Source organism: Narcine bancroftii, chromosome 2, assembly GCF_036971445.1.
Source record: "Narcine bancroftii isolate sNarBan1 chromosome 2, sNarBan1.hap1, whole genome shotgun sequence".
NCBI lineage: Eukaryota > Metazoa > Chordata > Chondrichthyes > Torpediniformes > Narcinidae > Narcine > Narcine bancroftii.
In genome coordinates this window covers 12,009,691-12,031,177 of record NC_091470.1, presented here as the reverse complement: position 1 = coordinate 12,031,177, position 21,487 = coordinate 12,009,691, and the positions used below count along the sequence as shown (strand labels likewise).

Sequence of the window (21,487 nt, the reverse complement as noted above, 5' to 3'; positions counted from 1 at the left end):
AGAAAAGTAAAAAAAAGATAGAGAAAAAACAAAGTCACTAACACAGAAACCATAACAAATTGAAAGTGAAAATGTGGAGAAAATGGCAGCGAAGAAAGAAAAACCAAAGACAACAGGAAGAAAAGAAGAAGGAAGGATGTTGAAGGAGGAAGGTGAAGGCCTTACCGATATGAGGAGGCCCGCCGTGGAGAGAGAAGCACGCTCCCTGAGGTCAGTGGAAACCCTGAACTCAAGACTACAAAAATGGCTCATGGAGCCAAACAACACCGACGGGAGGGGGGACCAGCTGAGGAGTAAATCTCCACAGCCGAAACAGACAAGTATAACACGACAGCAAGACTCTCAACAGGAAAACATAGAAAATAACGAGAACAAGAAGGAAGAGAATAAAAATAGGAAATCAAAGAAACAACAGATGATCAACTCAGAGGAAGAAGACCAACACCAAGATACTTCTAATAAAAATAAGAAGAACAAAAATACCCAACAAACTAAAATAAACAACCCAACAAGAAAACCAGAAGAGACAGAGGTAAAGGACACAGATCCTGGAGTGGACTCAGAAGAGGAGGGAGAACACGGAGAAATGGAAGATGAAGGGAAGGGCAAGTACATGGATATATTTTTTTAAAGAATATATGGAATCAATAAAAGAATGGCAGTCACATGAATTCAGTGAAATAAAAAGAAGAGTAAAAAGTACAGAAGAAAAAATGAATAGATTAGAGATGATCATGTCAGATATATGAAAAAGAGTGGACAAGGTGGAAGAACGAGAAACAGCCGTAGAAATGGAAGTAGATGACTTAAAAAAGAAATTAGAAGAATCTGATAAAAAAGTTAAAGAAACACAGGAGCTGTTAGCTCAGAAGATAGATTTAATGGAAAATTATAATAGAAGAAACAATATAAAGATAGTGGGCCTTAAGGAAGATGAAGAAGGCAAGAATATGAGAGAATTTATAAAAGAATGGATCCCCAGGGTCCTGGGAAGACCAGAATTACAGGAAGAAATGGAAATAGAAAGGGCACACAGAACATTAGCCCCTAAGCCACAACCACAACAAAAACCAGGATCCATTCTAGTAAAATTCCTAAGATATACAACAAGAGAAAATATATTGGAGAAGGCAATGAAAAAAATAAAAGAAGACAAAAAAACCACTGGAATACAAGGGTCAAAAAAATTTTTTCTATCCAGATATAAGTTTTGAACTCCTGAAGAAGAGGAAGGAGTTTAATGCAGCAAAAACGACCCTATGGAAAAAAGGTTATAAATTTATGTTAAAATACCCAGCGGTACTTAAAATAGTTATTCCGGGGCAGCAAAGCAAACTATTCTCGGATCCGGAAGAAACACGAAAATTTGCAGAACAACTACAAAACAGACAGAGAGATGAAGAGATGTAACAAGAACAAAAATGACAACAAACTCTCTCTCTATATATATATATATATATATATATATAAAATAGAGTATAAGTAAGAACTAAGAAGGGAAAGAAAGGGAAGAAAGGAAGTAAGGAGGGAATTAAGAGAGTGACCTTTGTTATATATGAAGATTAAAATCTTTTCTGGGTGGGGAAGAATAACAGTCACTGCGAAATCAGTTGACGCTTGTGAGCGGAATCGCAAATCCAAATGGAGAGGGGAGATGTGGTTGCCCGACAAGGGACAAAGGGCAACTCAGAAAGGGGAGGGACTATTAGGGTTAAAGGAATTTTAGATATGAGAATAATGGAAATATTTTATGTTTTAGAAATGTTGTCTTATAATGTGTTCAAAAAAAAAAGCAGAAATGGATAAGAAGGAAGGAGGTGATGAGGAAACAGAAAGGAAAGATAAACAAAGTATGAAATGACTATGTTGAACTATATGACTTTAAATATTAATGGAATGCATAACCAAATCAAAAGGAAGAGACAGAGGTAAAGGACACAGATCCTGGAGTGGGCCCAGAAGTTTACTGAAAAAAGAAAAAATTGATATAGCATTCGTGCAGGAAACACATCTAACTGAAGTGGAACACAAGAAATTAAAGAGAGATTGGATAGGACATGTAACAGCAACGTCATATAATCCAAAAGCCAGAGGAGTAGCTATATTAATCAATAAAAATGTACCAATCAAAATAGAAGAGGAAATAATAGATCCAGCAGGGAGATATGTAATGATAAAATGTCAGATATATTCGGAGTTTTGGAATTTACTCAATGTATATTCACCTAACAAAGAAGATCAAAAATTTATGCAAGATATCTTTTTGAAGATAGCAGATACGCAAGGGGATTTCAACCTGAATTTGGACTCAAACATGGATAAAACTGGAAAAAAAACTAACAGAAAGAACAAAGTAACCAAATTTATAATTAAATTGATGCAAGAAATGCAACTTTTATGAAAGGGATAGACAGAGTGGATGTGGATAGACTATTTCCGTTAAGAGGAGGAAAGATTAAAACAAGAGGACATGAGTTAAGAATTAAGGGGCAGAGGTTTAGAGGTAACATGAGGGGGAACTTCTTTACTCAGAGAGTGGTAGCTGTGTGGAATGAGCTTCCGGGAGAAATCGTGGCGGCGGAGTCAATTGTATTATTTAAGAAAAGGTTGGACAGGTATATGGATGAGAAGAAGATGGAGGGTTATGGGCATTGTGCAGGGAGGTGGGACTAGAAAGGGGTGTTTGGTTCGGTGTGGACTAGAAGGGCCTAATGGCCTGTTTCCGTGCTGTAATTGTTATGTTATATGTTATGTTATGTTATATGGAGGAAACAACACCCAAAGGAAAAGGAATATTCATACTATTCGGGCAGACATAAAACATACTCAAGAATAGACCTATTCCTGTTATCAGCCCACATTCAAGGGAGAGTTAGGAAAATGGAAAATAAAGCTAGACTATTATCGGACCACTCACCCCTGTTATTGGCAATAGAGCTAGAGGACATCCCACCAAGAATGTATAGATGGAGATTTTAGAGAATTCATTGAAAGACAAATTAAAATGTATTTTGAAATAAACACGGAATCAGTGAAAGATAAGTTTATACTATGGGATGCAATGAAAGTGTTCATTAGAGGGCAAATAATAAGTTATGTAACCAAGATGAAGAAGGACTATAATCAGGAAACAGAGCAGTTGGAAAGGGAAATAGTAAATATAGAAAAAGAATTAGCAATGAAGGAAGATACAACTAAAAGAGAATTGGCAGATAAAAAAATAAAATATGAAACATTACAAACATATAAGGTGGAGAAGAACATAATGAAGACAAAACAGAAATATTATGAACTAGGGGAAAAAACACACAAAATTCTAGCATGGCAGCTTAAGACAGAACAAGCTAAGAGAATGGTATTGGAATCAAGGAAAAAAGACAAACAAATTACATATAATCCAACGGAGATCAATGAAAACTTCAGGGAATTCTACTAGCAACTATATCAAACTGAAAACGAAGGGAAAGAATACAAAATAGATGAATTTCTAACTAAAATTGAACTACAGAAATTACAAACAGAGGAGCAAAATAAATTAATAAAACCATTTGAAATAGAAGAATTACAGGAGATATTAAAAAAACTACCGAACAATAAAACACCAGGAGAGGATGGATTTCCAATAGAATTCTATAAAACATTTAAAGACTTATTAATTCCTCCCCTCCTGGAAGTAATCAACCAGATTGACAAAACACAAAGCTTACCAGATTCATGCAAAACAGCAATGATTACAGTAATACCAAAGACAGGGAAAGATCCACTCGCACCAGCGTCATATAGACCAATATCTTTACTTAACACAGATTATAAGATAATAGCTAAACTATTAGCAAACAGATTGGCCGACTATGTACCAAAAATAGTAAATCTAGACCAAACTGGATTTATTAAAAAAAGACGAACAACAGACAATATCTGTAAATTTATTAACTTAATGCATGCAGTAGAAGGAAATAAAACTCCAACAGTAGCGGTTGCTTTAAATGCAGAGAAGGCCTTTGACAGAGTAGAATGGAATTATTTATTCAAAGTACTACAAAAATTCAGCCTACCAGAGAAATATATTAATTGGATTAAAGCATTATATAAGGGGCCATTGGCGAAAGTGACAGTAAATGGATATATATCAAAACAATTTAACTTAAGCAGATCAACAAGGCAGGGATGCCCACTATCTCCCTCACTGTTCGCGTTAGCTATAGAACCACTAGCAGAACTGATAAGAACAGAAAATAAAATAAGAGGGATAAAAATAAATGAGAAGGAATATAAAATCAGTCTATTTGCAGATGATGTCATAATATTCTTAACAGAACCAGAAATATCAATAAAAGAATTACATAGGAAATTGAAGGAATATGGAGAAGTGTCGGGGTACAAGATCAATGCAAATAAAAGTGAAGCAATGCCAATGAAAAATGCGGATTTCACAAAGTTTAAGAAAGAATCACCATTTAGATGGCAAACACAAGCAATGCGATACCTAGGTATACAACTAAATAAAAACCTCGGCCATCTATATAAACTAAATTACCATCCATTAATGAAAAAATTACAAGACGATTTAGAGCATTGGAAAGACTTACCACTAACAATGATAGGAAGGATAAACTGTATTAAAATGAACATTTTCCCAAGGATACAATACCTATTTCAGTCATTACCAATTCACCTAACAGAGAAATTCTTCAAGGAGTTAAAGAAAATAATAAGGAAATTCTTATGGAAAGGGGGGAAATCGAGGATAGCACTAGATAAATTAACAGAATGGTACAAACAAGGAGGCTTACAACTACCGAACTTTAAGAATTATTATAGAGCAGCACAATTAAGATACCTATCAGATTTTTATCAAACAAGGGAAAAACCAGATTGGACTAGATTAGAACTAGATAAAATAGGGGAGAAGATACCTGAATGTATACTATATAAATGGGATGAAAAATTGGTGCAATGTAGGAATTCACCGGTATTGCATCATCTGCTCAACATTTGGAAGAAAGATTCATGTAGAAAGGAATAAAACAAATTACCAACTACCAAAACTAATATTGACGCAAAATCAACTAATCCCTTTCACAATAGATAACCTTTCCTTTAGAGAATGGGAGAAAAAAGGGATCAAAAGAATAGAAAATTGTTTTTCGGGAAATAAATTATTATCCTTTAAACGAATGAAGGATAAATATAACTCACGATACAATGTTTGCATACTACCAACTGAAAACCTACTTGAAGGACAAATTGGGAAACAGTCTGTGGTTACCAGAAGGAAGTAATTTTGAATATGTGATTACAGACACAATGATAATTTAAAAATTTATAACAAACATGTACATCAAACTGCAAGAAAAGGAGAACGAGGAAACAAATGGTAAAACTATACAAAAATGGGAACAAGATCTAAACATAAAGATAAAGAATGAAACATGGGAGAAGTTATGCTCCGGAACTATGAGAAATACAATAAACACGAGGTTATGTATGATACGATATAACTGGATACACAGGCTATACATTACACCTCAAAAGTTAAATAAATGGGACCCAACAGTATCTGACAGATGTTTTCGCTGTAAAAAGGAAATGGGAACAACAATTCATGCAATTTGGACATGTGAGAAAGTGAAAACATTTTGGGAAGATCTAAACCAGATATTAAATAAAATCACAAAAAGCAATATACCAAAAAACCCAGAGATCTTCCTCCTAAGTAACATAAAAAACAAAGAATTTGGACTTGATTTGGAGGATGCACAAAAAAGATTTGTTAAGATAGCTCTAGCCGTAGCAAAAAAATGTATTATGTCAACCTGGAAATTAGAAGATAACTTGAGAATACAACAATGGTATATAGAAATGAATAAATGTATTCCATTAGAAAAAATAACATATAATTTAAGAAATAACATTACAATATTCAAACAAATATGGGAGCCGTACATGAAACACAATAGAGAAATCCTACAATGGACTTCCACCACCTAAAATGACAGGAGGAGAAGATAATGAAAAGAACTGACTCAGTAAAATTTCTTGTTTTTTTTATTGAGTGACAACATTGTTTAACTGGTTTAATGTACCTTATAGATTGAACTTCAAATAAATGGGGAAGGGGGTGAGGGAGGGAGGGAAGGGAGGGGGGAAAAGGGGGAAAAAATGACACTGTATATATTCAAGAGAAAAAATGTCTGTATGTATCTTGGTCAATACGGTTTATAGTGTGAAAAATAAAAAATTTAAAAAAAGAAAAGATTAATGAGGGATAAAATTGGACCCCTTGTAGATAGGGAGGGTAGGCTGAGTGAGAAGTCAGAGGAGATGGGGAAAATTTTAAATGATTTCTTTTCCTCGGTATTCACTAGGGAAAAAAATATTGTACCAGTTGAAGTAAAGAAAAATAATGGGGAGGTCATGAAGCATATAAGGATAACCGAGGAGGTAGTGATGGCTGTGTTGAAAAGGATAAAGGTGGATAAATCTCCGGGACCGGACAAAATATTCCCAAGGACACTCAGGGAGGCTAGTGGACAGATAGTTGGGCCATTAACAGAGATATTTAGGATGTCACTGGTCACGGGGGTAGTGCCAAAGGATTGGAGGGTGGCATATGTGGTTCCGCTGTTTAAGAAAGGGTCTAAATGTAAACCTGGGAATTATAGGCCCGTGAGTCTGACGTCTGTGGTGGGCAAGTTGATGGAAAGTGTTCTGAGGGATGGTATTTACAAATATTTGGAGGTACAGGGATTGATAGGGAGTAATCAGCATGGTTTTGTCAGGGGTAGATCATGCTTGACAAACCTGATTGAGTTTTTCGAGGGGGTTACAAAAAAGGTTGATGAAGGAAAAGTTGTGGATGTTGTCTATTTAGACTTTAGTAAAGCTTTTGACAAAGTTCCCCACAGGAGGTTAGGAAAAAAGGTGGAGGCATTAGGTATAAATAAGGAGGTAGTGAAATGGATTCAGCAGTGGTTTGATGGGAGGTGTCAGAGAGTAGTGGTAGAAAATTGTTTGTCCAATTGGAGGCCGGTGACTAGTGGAGTTCCTCAGGGATCGGTCCTGGGTCCACTATTGTTTGTTATATATATTAACGATCTGGAAGTAGGGGTGGAGAATTGGATAAGTTAGTTTGCAGATGATACAAAGATTGGTGGTGTTGTGGACAGTGAGGAAGATTACCGTAGCTTAAAAAGAGATATAGGAAAGCTAGAGGACTGGGCTGAGAAATGACTGATGGAATTTAATATGGATAAGTATGAAGTGTTGCATTTTGAAAAGGCAAATCTAAATAGGTCATATACATTGAATGGTAGACAATTGAGGAGTGCAGAGCAACAAAGGGATTTAGGAGTTGTGGTAAATAGTACCCTCAAGGCTGATACTCAGGTAGATGGTGTGGTGAAGAAGGCATTTGGAATGTTGGCCTTCATAAATCAGAGTTTTGAATTCAAGAGTTGGGATGTTATAATGAAATTGTACAAAGCATTGGTGAGGCCAAATTTGGAATACTGTGTACAGTTTTGGTCACCAAATTATAGGAAGGATATAAACAAAACAGAGAGAGTGCAGAGAAGGTTCACGAGAATGTTGATGGGATGTCAGGGTTTGAGTGACAGAGAAAGGTTGAGCAGCCTGGGGTTTTTTTTCTCTGGAGCGTAGAAGATTGAGGGGGGATTTGATGGAGGTCTTCAAGATTTTAAAAGAGACAGAGAGAGTCAACTTGGATAGGCTTTTTCAATCAAGAGTGGAGGATATTGAAACCAGAGGCCATGGTTTGAGATTGAAGGGGGAAAATTATAAGGGGAACATGAGGGGAAATTTCTTCATGCAAAGGGTGGTTGGGATGTGGAATAAGCTTCCGGCGGAGGTGGTTGAAGCAGGAACATTATTTACATTTAAGGAAAGACTGGATAATTACATGGAGGGGAGAGGATTGGAGGAGTATGGACCAGGGGCAGGTCAGTGGGACTAGGAGGGTGGGGATTTTTTTACATCATGGACTAGTAGGGCCAAACTGGTCTTTTCTGTGCTGTCTATGGTTATATGTTATATGTACAGACAAGGAATGAAGCTCCCTCCACACCATCCCATCACACAATCCTGGGGTCAGGCACAGAGTGAAGCTCCCTCTCACCATCCCATCACACACACCCGGTGTCAGACAGAGTGAAGCTCCTTCCGCACCATCCCATCACACACTCCCGGAGTGAGACAGAATGAAGCTCCCTCCCCACCGTTCCATCATACACTCCCGGGGTAAGACAGAAGTGAAGCTCCCTCCGCACTGTCCCATCACACACTCCCAGTGTCAAACAGAGAGAAGCTCCTTCCGCACCGTCCCATCACACACTCCCAGGGTGAGACAGAGTGAAGTTCCCTCCACACTGTCCCATCACACATTCCCGGGGTCAGACAGAGTGAAGCTCCCTCCACAACATCCCATTACACAGTCTTGGGGTCAGTCACCAAGTGAAGCCCCCTCTGCACCGTCCCATCACACACTCCCGGGGTCAGATACTGAGTGACTCCTCTCCCTGTCCCATCTCACACCGTGAGGGCCAATCTGGTGTTATTCTACAGTGGTTTAAGTTTCTTCTTCAGTGCCTGTGGTGGGAGATGAGTGAATGAAGTGATGGTTGGTGGGCACCCCCTCCTCACCCTGAGCTGTCATGCATTTGTTGCACTCACCTCTCCCTTTAGTGGGTGTGCCTGCCTGCTGTACCGGACAGCCAGGTAGTGCAGGGGTGGGATTACCCCTGAGAGGTGGCACAGACCACCCAGCTTAAGTTCCTTGGAGGTGAGTGTGCTCAAGATGGGGAGGGCTCCAGCCACCAGCGAGGGCCCGACCGATTGTGCGGGCATCATGTCGAGGAAGTGGCAGGTCCTGTTTTCTGGTGTCCCTGGCATAGAGAGAGCATTACAGTTCAGTCAGGAAGCACCTGATCAACAACGCAGCAGGAACATCCTGCCCACGGAGCCTCCTCTGCCAGTCCGTAAGAGTATGGCCGATCTGGTCATGGACCCAGCTCCTCTTACCTGCCTGTTCCCCTCAGCTCTTCCTTCCGCTGTCCATCAAAAGTCTCTCGATCTGCACGTTAACTACATCTCATTCGTCTCTGGGGGAAAGTTCCTCCTCATTCCCATCCTAAATCTGCTCCCTGAATCTTCAGGCTTCATCCCTTAGTTCATCTCTCCTGCTAGTGGAAACAACGGCTCTGCCCTTTTAAGAACCTTGACACCCTCACTATCCAGAACCTATCAAGCTGCACTTTAAATCTGCCCAATGACTTGGCCTCAACGGCCGTCTGCAGGACTAGATTCCACACATCCACCTCCCTCTGCCTGAAGAAACTTCTCATCTCTGTTCCAAAGGGATGTCCTTTTACTCTGGGCTGTGCCCTCTGGTCCTGGACTCTCCCACCACTGAAGACATCTTCTCCACTCTATCCAAACCCTTTAATATTCAATATATTTCAACAAGATCCCTTCCTCTCCTTCGAAACTGCAGTGAGTCCAGCCCCAGAGGATCAAACACTCGCTCTATGTTAACCCTGTAAACCTCCTCTCCAACACCATCTTTAGATATGGGACTCCCAACTGCTCCAAATGCGGTCTGATCCACCCACACCTTACAAGGCCTCAGCATTACATCCTTGCCTTTAGAAGGCACCACAATACAGGCCCTTCGGCCCAAAATGTGTGCAGACCCATGTATTCCTTCCAAAAAAAACTAAACCCTCTCTGCCCTGTAACGCTCTATTTTCATCTATGTGTCTGTCTAAGAGTCTCTTAAGTTTCACCAATGTTCCAGCCGTAGGAGTGGGTAATGGAGGCAGTGGTTAGGGCCGTCCAGTGCTCTGATTGTTGGATGTGGGAGGACAGGCACACATTTGTCCCTGATGACTACACCTCCAAAAGGTGTATCCAGCTGCACCTCCTGACAAACTGAGTTAGGGACCTTGAGCTGGAGTTGGATGAACTGCAAGATCCTGAAGGGAGCCAGAGGTAGTGGCAGACAGGAGCTTCAGGGAGGCAGTCACCCCTAAAAATCAGGAGACCGGTAACTGGGGAGGGAAGGGCCAGACAATGCAGAGCCCCCTTGTGGCCGTTCCCCTCAACAAGTACATGGTTTTGGATACTGTTGGGGGATCGACCTACCAGGGATGTTGAAGTGGTCATGTCTCCTGCACAGAGGCTGGCCTCCTGGCTCAGAAAGGAAGAGTGGAGAAGAGGAGAACGATGGTGATTGGGGACTCGTTGGTTAGACGAGGGGATAGTACTTCTGTGAACAAGATTGAGCCTCCCGGATGGTACATTGTCTCGCAGGTGCCAGGGTCAGGGACGTCTCTGATCATGTTCATAGCATTCTGGAGGGGGCGGACAAGCAGCCGGATGTCGTGATGCATGTGGGGACCGATGACATAGAAAGGAGTAGGGATGAGGTCTTGAAAAGGAAATATAGGGAGTTAGGAAAGAAGTTAAAAAGCAGGGCCTCGGAGGTGGTGATCTTGGGATCGCTGCCTGTGCCACGTTGCAGAGAGAGTAGGAACAGGGAGTTGTGGCAGGTGAATGTATGGCTGGAGAGTTGGTGCAGGGGACAAGGTTTCAGATTTTTGGATCATTGGGATCTCTTCTGGGGAAGGTCTGACCTGTACAAAAAGGACGGGCTGCACCTGAACTGGAGGGGGACCAATATCCTGGCAGGCAGGTTTGCTAGAGCTGTTGAGGGAATGGGGGGTGGTTTAAACTGTTTTGGCAGGGAGGTGGGAATCAGAATGTGAGGGCAGAGATTAGGGTAGAAGGACAAAAGCTTGATGCTTTGTGCTCTGAGTTGGTGAGGAAGGACAGGCAGGGACAAAACAGAAAGGGAGCCAGTTAGAGCCTGGATCAGTACGTTGAACCACGATGTTGTGGCCGTTACAGAGACTTGGCTGGAGGAAGGGCAGGATCGGCTGAAGCAGGTACCGGGGTTTTAAAAGGAATAGGATGGGAGATAGAAGAGATGGGGGGTGGGGGGGGGGGGGGGGGTAGGAAGTAGCATTACTGGTCAGGGATAGTATCATGGCTATAAAAAGGGAAAGGCTCACTAAGTCAGTGTGGGTGGAGTCAGAAGCAGGAATGGAGCTATCACTGTGCTGGGAGTCATCTACAGGACCCCAAATAACCCTTGGGACCCCGAGGAGCAAATCAGCAGGCAGATTTTGGAATGGTGGGAAATACAGGGTTGTAGTTATGGGCGATTTCAACTTCCCTAACGTCTCCAGAATGGAGGACCATCGCCTTTCCAAGATCGTGTTATATGGCGAGCTCTCCACTGGCCACTGTGACAGAGGTGCACCAAAGGACTGCCTAAAGAAATCTCTTGGTGCCTGCCACATTGACCACCGCCAGTGGGCTGATATTGCCTCCAAAAGTGCATCTTGGCGCCTCACAGTTCGGCGGGCAGCAACCTCCTTTGAAGAAGTCCGCAGAGCCCACCTCATTGACAAAAGACAAAGGAGGAAAAACCCAACACCCAACCCCAACCAACCAATTTTCCGCTGCAACCGTGTCTGCCTGTCCCGCATCGGACTTGTCAGCCACAAACGAGCCTGCAGCTGATGTGGACATTTACGCCCTCCATAAATCTTCGTCCGCAAAGCCAAGCCAAAGAATATTGACTGGCACCTCCTGTCTGCAAGAAGTATGGACGGGGCTGAATTTCAAAAAGGAATCCTGACACAGTCTGTGGACCAACCGACGAGAAGCCAGACTGGATCTGGTTCGGGGGAATGAACCTGGTCAGGGGGCGGACCTCTCGGTGGAGGAGCTTTTTGGTGAGAGTGACCACAACTCCCTGAGCTTCAACATAGCTATGGAAAAGGATATAAACAGTCAAACAGGGAAGGGCTAATTATGATGGGATGAGGCAGGAACTAGCGAGAGAAAATTGGGAACAAGGGTGAAAGCACAGAGGTAACGTGGAGGGAGTTTAGGGACCACTTGTGTTGGGTTCAGGATAGGTTTGTCCCACTGAGACAGGGAAAAGAAGGGATGATGAAACAGCTAGTCAAGAGGAAGGAAGAAATATATTTTAAATATAGGAAACAAGAAGGGCGCATAAGAAGGAACGAGCTTAAGAAAGGCCATGAGAGCTGGAAGGGGACATGGCTTGTAGGATTCAGAAGAACCCCAGGGCATTCTAAGTGTATGCGAAGAACAGAAGGATGATGAGAATGAAGGTGGGGCCGATAAAGGAGGCAACATGTGCCTGGAGGCAGAGGAGGTTGGAGAGGTCCTAAATGAATACTTTGCATCAGTATTCACAAGACTAAAGGACCTTGATCAGGGTGAGATTGAAATTGAACGGACCTGTGGGTGGACAATGTGGAGATTAAGGAAGAGGAAGTTTTGGATCTTCTTAAAATCATCAAGATTGATAAGTCCCCGGGGCCGGACACGATATACCCCAGGCTACTGTGGGAAGTGAGAGAAGAGGTATCTGGGGCAGTAGCTATGATCTTTGAGTTCTCTTTGGCCACAGGGGAAATGCCAGAGGATTGGAGATTGGGAAATGTAGTCGCCTTGTTTAAAAAAGGTAATAGGGAGAATCCTGGGAATTCTAGACCGATGAGTCTTACATCAAGGGTGTGTAAACTAGGGAGGAGTCACGCGATGGAGTAGTGGCCGGACGGTGAACTCCAGCCCTCTCCAGAAAAGTCGGGAAAAACAAGAGAAAACACAAAGGCACAGAAATAAAAGTTACAGAAAAGTGAGTATAAAGGTGGAAAGAAGATGGCGACAAAAAAAGAAAAGTCGAAAGCAACGGTAAGAAGAGAGGAAGAGAAGACAAAGGAGGAAAAAGGTGAAGGCCTTACCTGTCCGAAGAGGCCCGCTGCGGAGAGAGAAACCCGCTCCCTCAGGTCGGTAAATAATGGACTACAAAAATGGCTCGCAGAGCCGAGTAAAAGTGCGCAACCGCGCATGCGCGAAACTTCGCGCATGCGCGATGCGAATGAAAAAAAACACACCGACGGGAGGGGGGACCAGCTGGGGAGTCGATCTCCACAGCCGGCAACGACAGCTGCAGAACACCTGCAGCAAGAAGAGACCACAGAAGACAACAGAAACAAGAAAGAAGAGGAGGAAAGGGCAACAAAGAAACAACAGATGGCCAACCCAGAGGAAGAAGAAGAGGAAGAGTATGGTGAAATAGAAGAAGAAAAGAAAGGCAAGGTAAAGGATATACTTGCTCTTATTAGAGGATACATGGAATCATTTAAAGAATGGCAAACACAGGAATTTAAGGATTTAAGAAAAAGAATAAACAACACAGAAGAGAAAATAAATAAAATGGAGATGACCTTAACAGAAATGGGAAAGAAAATGGACAAGATGGAAGAGCGGGCAGTAGCAGCAGAAATGGAGGTAGAAGACTTAAAAAAGAAATTGGAGAAATCTAATAAAAAAACTAAAGAGACACAAGAACTACTAGCTCAAAAAATAGATACAATGGAAAACCATAACAGAAGAAATAACATAAAGATAGTGGGCCTTAAGGAAGATGAAGAAGGCAAGAATATGAGGGAGTTTATAAAAGAATGGATCCCTAAGGCCCTAGGATGTCCAGAACTACAGCAAGAAATGGAAATAGAAAGGGCACATAGAGTATTGGCCTCTAAACCACAACCACAACAAAAACCAAGATCTATTGTAGTAAAATTCCTAAGATATACTACAAGAGAAAAGGTACTGGAGAAGACAATGGAAAAAGTAAGAGAGGGCAACAAACCACTGGAGTATAAAGGGCAAAAAATCTTCATTTATCCAGATATAAGTTTTGAACTCCTAAAGAAGAGAAAAGAGTTCAATACAGCAAAGGCGATTTTATGGAAGAAAGGGTATAAATTTATACTAAAGCATCCAGCGGTATTGAAAATATTTATTCCAGGACAACAAAACAGACTATTCTCGGATCCAGAAGAAGCACGAAAATTTGCAGAACAATTACAAAAAAAGGGTGTGTAAACTATTGGAGAGGGTTCTTAAGGATAGGATCTATGAGCATTTGGAGACATCCAGTCTACTCAAGGATAATCAACAGGACTTTGTGAAGGGAAGGTCGGGCCTCACAAGTCTAATTGAGTTTTTTGAGGAGGTAACAAAAGAAATTGATGAGGGTCGGGTGGTAGATGTGGACTATGTAGATTTTAGCAGGACATTCTGACAAGGTCCCCCACAGGAGACTCATCCAGAAAATCATGAGGCTCGGTATCAGTGGAACCTTGGATGTGTAGATAAAAAAATTGGCTTGTAGGAAGAAAGCAGAGTAGTGGAGGGAAAGTTTTCTCCCTGGAGGTCAGTGACTAGTGGAGTGTCGCAGGGATCTGTTCTGGGACCCCTGCTCTTTGTGATTTTTGTAAGGAGATTGCGTATGTGTCGTAAACATAAGGTGGTGATTGTTGGAGATTTTAAGTTTCCACACATTGACTGGGACGTCCATCCTGTAAAAGGACTGGATGAGTTGGAGTTTGTGTAATGTGCTCAGGAAAGATTTCTAAACCAATACATGGAAGAACTGACTGGAGATGGGACAGTATTGGATCTGTTATTAAGGAATGAGGTGGGGCAGGTGACAGAGGTTTGCGTTGGGGAACTCTTTTGGTCTAGTGATCACAATACTATTAGTTTTAGGTTAATTATGGAGGAGGATTGGGCTGAGCCTAACGTTGAGATTCTTGAATGAATTTTGAGGAGATGTGAAAGGATTAAAAGGTGTGAATTGGGAGAATCTATTTTCAGGGAAAGATGCAACAGATAAATGGAGGATATTCAAAGGGGAAGTTTTGAGAGCACAGAGTCAGTCTATCCCTGTGAAGACTAAAGGAAAAGTTAGAAAATATAGGGAGCCTTGTTTTCAAGGGATATTAGGAATTTGGTTTGGGGGAAGAGGGACGTGGACAACAGGTATAGACAGTGGGGAACAGATGAGATGCTTGAGGAATAAAAGGAATGTTACAAAAAAATCTTAAAGAAATGAGAAAGGCTAAAAGGAGATACGAGGATGCTTTGGCAGACACTGTAAAAATAAATCCAAAGGGTTTCTACAGGTACATTAACAGTAAAAGAATAGTAGAAAAAATAACATATAGTTTAAGAAATAATATTGAAATATTCGAACAAGTATGGGAGCCTTACATTAAATACAATAGCGAAAACCTACCGGGAACAAACATTACCTAAGTTGATGGAAGGAGAAGAAAAGAAAAGAATGGACTCAGTAGAATTTCTGGTGTATTTTTGTTGAACGACAACATTGTCTAACTGAATTAATGCAACCTAGATTGTATACCTAAAATGGATGAGGGGGGGGGGGGTGGGGGGGTGGCTTGGGAGGAGGGAGGGGGGAGGGAGAAAAAGTAACTGTAAATGTGTGGAAAAGAAAAAGTGTATATCATGGCTATTGTGATTTATGGTGTGAAAAATAAAAAATTTATAAAAAAAAAGAAAAAAAAAACAGTAAAAGAATAGTGAGGGATAAAATTGGGCCCCTTGCCGATCAGACGGGTCGGCTCTGTAAGGAGTCAGAAGAGTCGGGTGAAACTTTAAATGATTTTTTTTCTTCATTGTTCACTAAGGAAGGGAATATTGAGCCAGGTGAAGTAAGGAAATCTGGAGGTAGGTGATGGATAATATACGGATTAACGAGGAGGTGGTTCTGGCTATTTTAAGGAGAATCAAGGTGGATAAATCTCCTTGACCTGACAAGATATTCCCTAGGACCCTGAGGGAGGTTAGTGAACAAATAACGGGGGCTCTGACAGAAATATTTAAAATGTCACTGGCCTCGGGGGAGGTGCCGGAGGATTGGAGGGGACTCATGTTGTTCCACTGTTTAAAAAAGGCTCTAAAAGAAAACCGATTAATTATAGGCCTGTAAGTCTGACGTCGTTGGTGGGGTTTCTTTTACACAGAGAGTTGCGTGGGCCTGGAATGCCTTGTCTGGGATGATGGTGGAGGCTGGAACATTGGGGGCATTTAAAAGATTCTTAGACAGGTATGTGGTTGGAAGAAAAATAAAGGGTTACAGGGTGGGGGGGGGGTTAGGAAAAAATATATGAGTTGGCACAGCATCGAGGGCTGAATGGCCTGTATTTGGCCGTATTGTTCTATGATACACCCCCATCCCCAGTGAGGCATTCTAGGCACCACCACTCTCTGTGGAAAAAACCTACCCCTGACGTCTCCCCTAAAATTCCCTCCTTTCACTTTGTACACACGTCCTCTGGTGTTTGGTGGGAAACAGGTGCTGGGAGTCCACCCTGTCTCTCAGAATCATGTTGACCTTGAACAAATTTCCTCAATCCTTGTACGGCCCAAAGAGAAAAGTTCCAGCTCTGCCAACCTCACCTCATAAAACCTGTTATGTTGTATTGCAGTCAAAATAAATGTGGGCATTGCGTTACTTTCCTTATCCCTGCATGGTACCAAAGAAAAGGTACAAGGACTGCCTAAAGAAATCTCTTGGTGCCTGCCACATTGACCACCGCCAGTGGGCTGATAACGCCTCAAACCGTGCATCTTGGCGCCTCACAGTTTGGCGGGCAGCAGCCTCCTTTGAAGAAGACCGCAGAGCCCACCTCACTGACAAAAGGCAAAGGAGGAAAAACCCAACACCCAACCCCAACCAACCAATTTTCCCTTGCAACCGCTGCAATCGTGTCTGCCTGTCCCGCATCGGACTGGTCAGCCACAAACAAGCCTGCAGCTGACGTGGACTTTTTTACCCCCTCCATAAATCTTCGTCCGCGAAGCCAAGCCAAAGAAAAAGAACCTTTTGTGAATCCGGTACCAGAATGCCCCTGTCCATTTGCACATCTGCTCTCTGAATTCCAGCCCCATTTAGAAAATACTCTACATCTTTATTCCTTCTACCATTTGCATCATACACAAACTTGGCCACAAAGCCATCAATTATCACGTAAATCATTAACATACAACATCAATAGTAGCAAATCCAACAACGTCCGTGCTGACACACCTCGTCACCGGCAGCAAGTGGACCCAACACCGACCTATAAGGACATCCCTTGTCACCGGTAGCCAGTGGACCCAACATGGACCCGTGAGGACACCCCTCATCACCGGCAGCCAGAGGACCCAACACCGTCCGTGCGGACAGCCCTCGTCACCAGCAGCCAGAGGACCCAACACGGACCCGTGAGGACACCCCTCATCACCAGCAGCCAGAGGACCCAACACCATCCGTGCGGACAGCCCTCATCCCCGGCAGCCAGTGGACCCAACACTGACCCGTGAGAACACCCCTCATCACCGACAGCCAGTGGACCCAACACGGACCCGTGAGGACACCCCTCGTCACCAGCAGCCAGAGGACCCAACACCATCCATGCGGACAGCCCTCATCACTGGCAGCCACTGGACCCAACACTGACCAGTGCAGACACCCCTCATCACCAGTAGCCAGTGGACCCAACACCAATCTGTGAGGACACACCTCATCACCAGAAGCCAGTGGACCCAACACTGACCAGTGCGGACACCCCTCATCACCAGTAGCCAGTGGACCCAACACTGACCCGTAAGGACACCCCCTCATCGCCGGCAGCCAGTGGACCCAACACGGACCAGTACAGACACCCCTCGTTACCAGCAGCCAGTGGACCCAACACTGACCAGTTCAGACACCCCTCATCACCGGCAGCCAGTGGACCCAACACTGACCAGTCCGGACACCCCTCATCACCAGTGGACCCAACACTGACACATAATGACACCCCTCAACACTGACCAATGCAGAAACCCCTCATCACCAGTAGCCAGTGGACCCAACACTGACCCCTAAGGATACCTCCTCATCACCGGCAGCCAGTGGACCCAACACTGACCCGTAAGGATACCTCCTCATCACCGGCAGCCAGTGGACTCAACACGGACCCGTGAGGACACCCCTCATCACCAGTAGCCAATGGACCCAACACTGACCCATAGTGACACCCCTCAACACTGACCAGTGCAGAAACCCCTCATCATCAGTAGCCAGTGGACCCAACACTGACCAGTTCGGACACCCCTCGTCACCAGCAGCCACTGGACCCCACACCGACCCGTGAGGGCACCCCTTGTCACTGGCAGCCAATGGAGGTGGAGGAGTAGGTGATGTTGAGGAAACACGGAGGCTGCAGAAGGACTGAGACAGTTTAAGAGATCGGGCAGAGAAGTGACAAATGAAATACAAGGTTGGAACGCGTACGGTCATGCACTTTAGTAGAAAAAATAAACAGGCTGACGATATTTTAAATGGGGAGAGAATTGAAAATCCCCAATGCAAAGGGATCTGGGAGTCCTCATGTAGGACAGCCTGAAGGGAAACTTGCAGGTTGAGTCAGTGGTGAAGAAGGCAAATGCAAAGCTGGCGTTCGTTTCAAGAAAAGTAGAATATAAGAGAGGGATGTGATGTTGGGGTTTATAAGGCACCAGTGAGACCTCTCGTGGAGATTGTGAGCAGTTTTGGGCTCCTCATTTAAGAAAGGATGTGCTGACATTGGAGAGGGTTCAGAGGAGGTTCAAAAGGATGATTCCGGGAATGAAAGGGTTATCACATGAGGAGTGTTTGACGGCTCTTGGCCTGTACTCATTGGAATTTAAGAGAATGGGGGGGGGGGGGGAAACTCATCGAAATATTTTGAATGTTGAAAGTCGAACTTCTCCACTATCTCCATCTGTACCGGAGCACCGCACGGCTGTGTTCTTAGCCCCCTGCTCTACTCATCTTACATCTACAACTGTGCAGCTCGGTATGACAATAACCCCATCTTCCAATTTGCCAACGATACCACGATAGTGGGTTGTATAAAGGAAGGGGCTGAGTCAGCAAACAAGAGGGAGGCTGAAAACTTGGCCGAATGGTGCACCAACAGGAACCTCACACTCAGTGTCACCAAAACTAAGAAACTGATTGTTGACTTCAGGAAAGGAAACCCAGTGGTTTACAATCCAGTGGTCATTGGGGGATCAGAGGTGGAGAGGGTGACCCCATTTAGGTTCATGGGGGTCACTATCTCAGAGGATCTTCCCTGGACCCAACACATCAACGGCATTGTGAAGAAAGGACGTCAGTGCCTGTACTTCCTCAGGAGTTTGTGGAGATCTTGAATGACACCAGAAACCCTGGGTTTCTCAGGGTGCTATGTGACGCCATGTACGGACTCTGACAACAAATCTGAAATCTGGGAGAGACGGCACAACTTCAGGATTGATGGGCGATCACTTAGATGTGGAGGAATGTGGGGGGGGGGGGGGGGTGAAACTGAGGAATTTGTTGCCACAGGTAGTTGTGGAGCCTGGGTCCTTGGATGGATTCATTGAAAGGTGGTGCATACACATAAAAACCTTTTCATTCATTGTAACCTCTCAACATCACATCCCTGCTCTTAGAATTTGTTCCTCTTGAAAGGAACGCCAGCTTTGCATTTGCCTTCTTCACCACTATCTCAACCTGCAAGTTTCCCTACATGAGGACTCCCAGATCCCTTTGCATTGGGGATTTTCAATTCTCTCCCCATTTCAAATATAATCAGCCTGTTTATTTTTCCTACCAAAGTGCGTGGAGTTCACTTTCTGATCTTGTACTTCTCTGCCCGTTCTCCTCAACTGCCCAAGTCCTTCTGAAGCCTCCGAGACCCCCACAACTCCTGCCCCTCCACCGACATATGCATGAATCTCCCTGCCCTCTCGGTCTATGCCGCCTGGACCAAGGTTGACATCGGGGATGGGGGCACCTTCAAATGAGGCTCCAGGCCGGGTCGGGCTGTCTCCCTGAGCGAGTGTTCCCTGAGGCAGGGCCAGGACTGCCCAAGGATGGAGGAGAGGGAGCTGCAGCCCTCCCGCGGAGCATTGGTCCCGGACACGGCCAGAGGGATGGGGGCGAGACCGGGAGGGGAGGAACAGCAGCCGGGGGTGAGGTCCCGGGGCCGTGAAGGCGGAGTGGAGTCAAGGGCAGTTCAGCCACCGCGGCCAGTGTGGACCCCCCTTCCCCCCCATCCCTCACCCTCCCTACCCCTCCCTACCTGCCCGTAATCCCTCATCCCCAACCCTCCAGCCTCCTTCCCTTTTTTCCTTCCTCAACCCCCCCACCCAACAACCACGTCCCCTGGACCGGGATCGAGAATCCCCCACCCCCGCCTCTGATCAGAGACCGATCTCTGACCGCCCCTCCCCGGTCCGGGATCGGGTCAACCCCCCCCCCCTCCCGCCCGGGATCCTGCCCCCCCCCCCCCAACCCCGTCACGGACAGGACCCCTGGGCCGGGTCGCCGACCTATCCTCCCCTCCCGGACAGGACAACCTCCCCCCACCCCCGGGACAGGACACCCTCCCCCCCATCCCCCCACCCCCCCGGACAGGACACCCTCCCCCCCAACCCCCCCATCCCCCCACCCCCCCCGGACAGGACACCCTCCCCACATCCCCCACCCCCGGGACAGGACACCCTCCCCCCCAACCCCCCCATCCCCCCACCCCCCCGGACAGGACACCCTCCCCACATCCCCCACCCCCGGGACAGGACACCCTCCCCCCAACCCCCCCATCCCCCCACCCCCCCGGACAGGACACCCTCCCCACATCCCCCACCCCCGGGACAGGACACCACCCCCCCCCCCCCCCCCACCGGCCTCGCCTCCATTTTCGAGGCCGAAGTTTTGGCCGCGGGAAGTTTGCGTGAAGTTGGCGGCCGAACCTGGGGGGCTTCCCGGCGCCGCCCGCCGCTCCCTCGGCCCAGCTCCGTCCATCGTCCGGCCCGTGCGGAGCCCCCGGCCCGAGGGTGGGGGAATGCGGAACCCGGCGCCCACGTCACCGCCGGCGGGAGGGAGGGAGGGGAGGAGAGAGGGGGAAGAAGGGAGAAGGGAAGGATGGGGAGGGGAGAAAGCGAACCCTGCGGACCCCTCCCTCAGTCCCCGATCCCCACGGAGCCCTCGGTCAGTCCCTGTTCTCCATGGACCCCTCCGTCGGACCCCAATCCCCACGGACCCCTCTGTCAGACCCCAATCCCCACGGACCCCTCTGTCAGACCCCAATCCCCACGGTCCCCTCGGTCAGACCCTGTTCCCCACGGACCCCTATGTCTGACCCTGTTCGCCACAGACCCCTCCGTCACACCCCAATGCCCAGGGAGCCCTCTGTCAAACCCTGATCCCCGCGAACCCCTCCGTCAGACCCTGATCCCCGCGAACCCCTCCATCAGACCCTGTTCCCTGCGGACCCCTCGGTCAGATCCCATTCCCCACAGACCACTCAGTCAGACCCTAATCCCCACAGACCCCTCTGTCTGACCCTGATCCCCACGGACCCCTCTGTCTGACCCTGATCCCCACGGACCCCTCTGTCTGACCCTGTTACCCGCAGACCCCTCTGTCTGACCCTGATCCCCACGGACCCCTCTGTCTGACCCTGATCCCCACAGTCCCCTCGGTCAGACCCTGTTC

General features: G+C 45.5%; 1 protein-coding gene across 1 annotated transcript in view; it reads right to left on the bottom strand.

The window, feature by feature from the left end:
- LOC138753197 (jun dimerization protein 2-like) overlaps positions 1–20,848 on the bottom strand; it is a 29,423-nt gene extending 8,575 nt beyond the window's left edge. The window contains exons 1-2 of the mRNA XM_069915858.1: positions 20,743–20,848; positions 8,692–8,903 (exon numbers count right to left, since the gene is read on the bottom strand). Of these exons, the coding sequence (XP_069771959.1) occupies positions 8,692–8,903; positions 20,743–20,794 (264 nt within the window). The 5' untranslated portion in view covers positions 20,795–20,848. The remainder of the gene's footprint in view (positions 1–8,691; positions 8,904–20,742) is intronic.
- Positions 20,849–21,487: the final 639 nt, after the last annotated feature.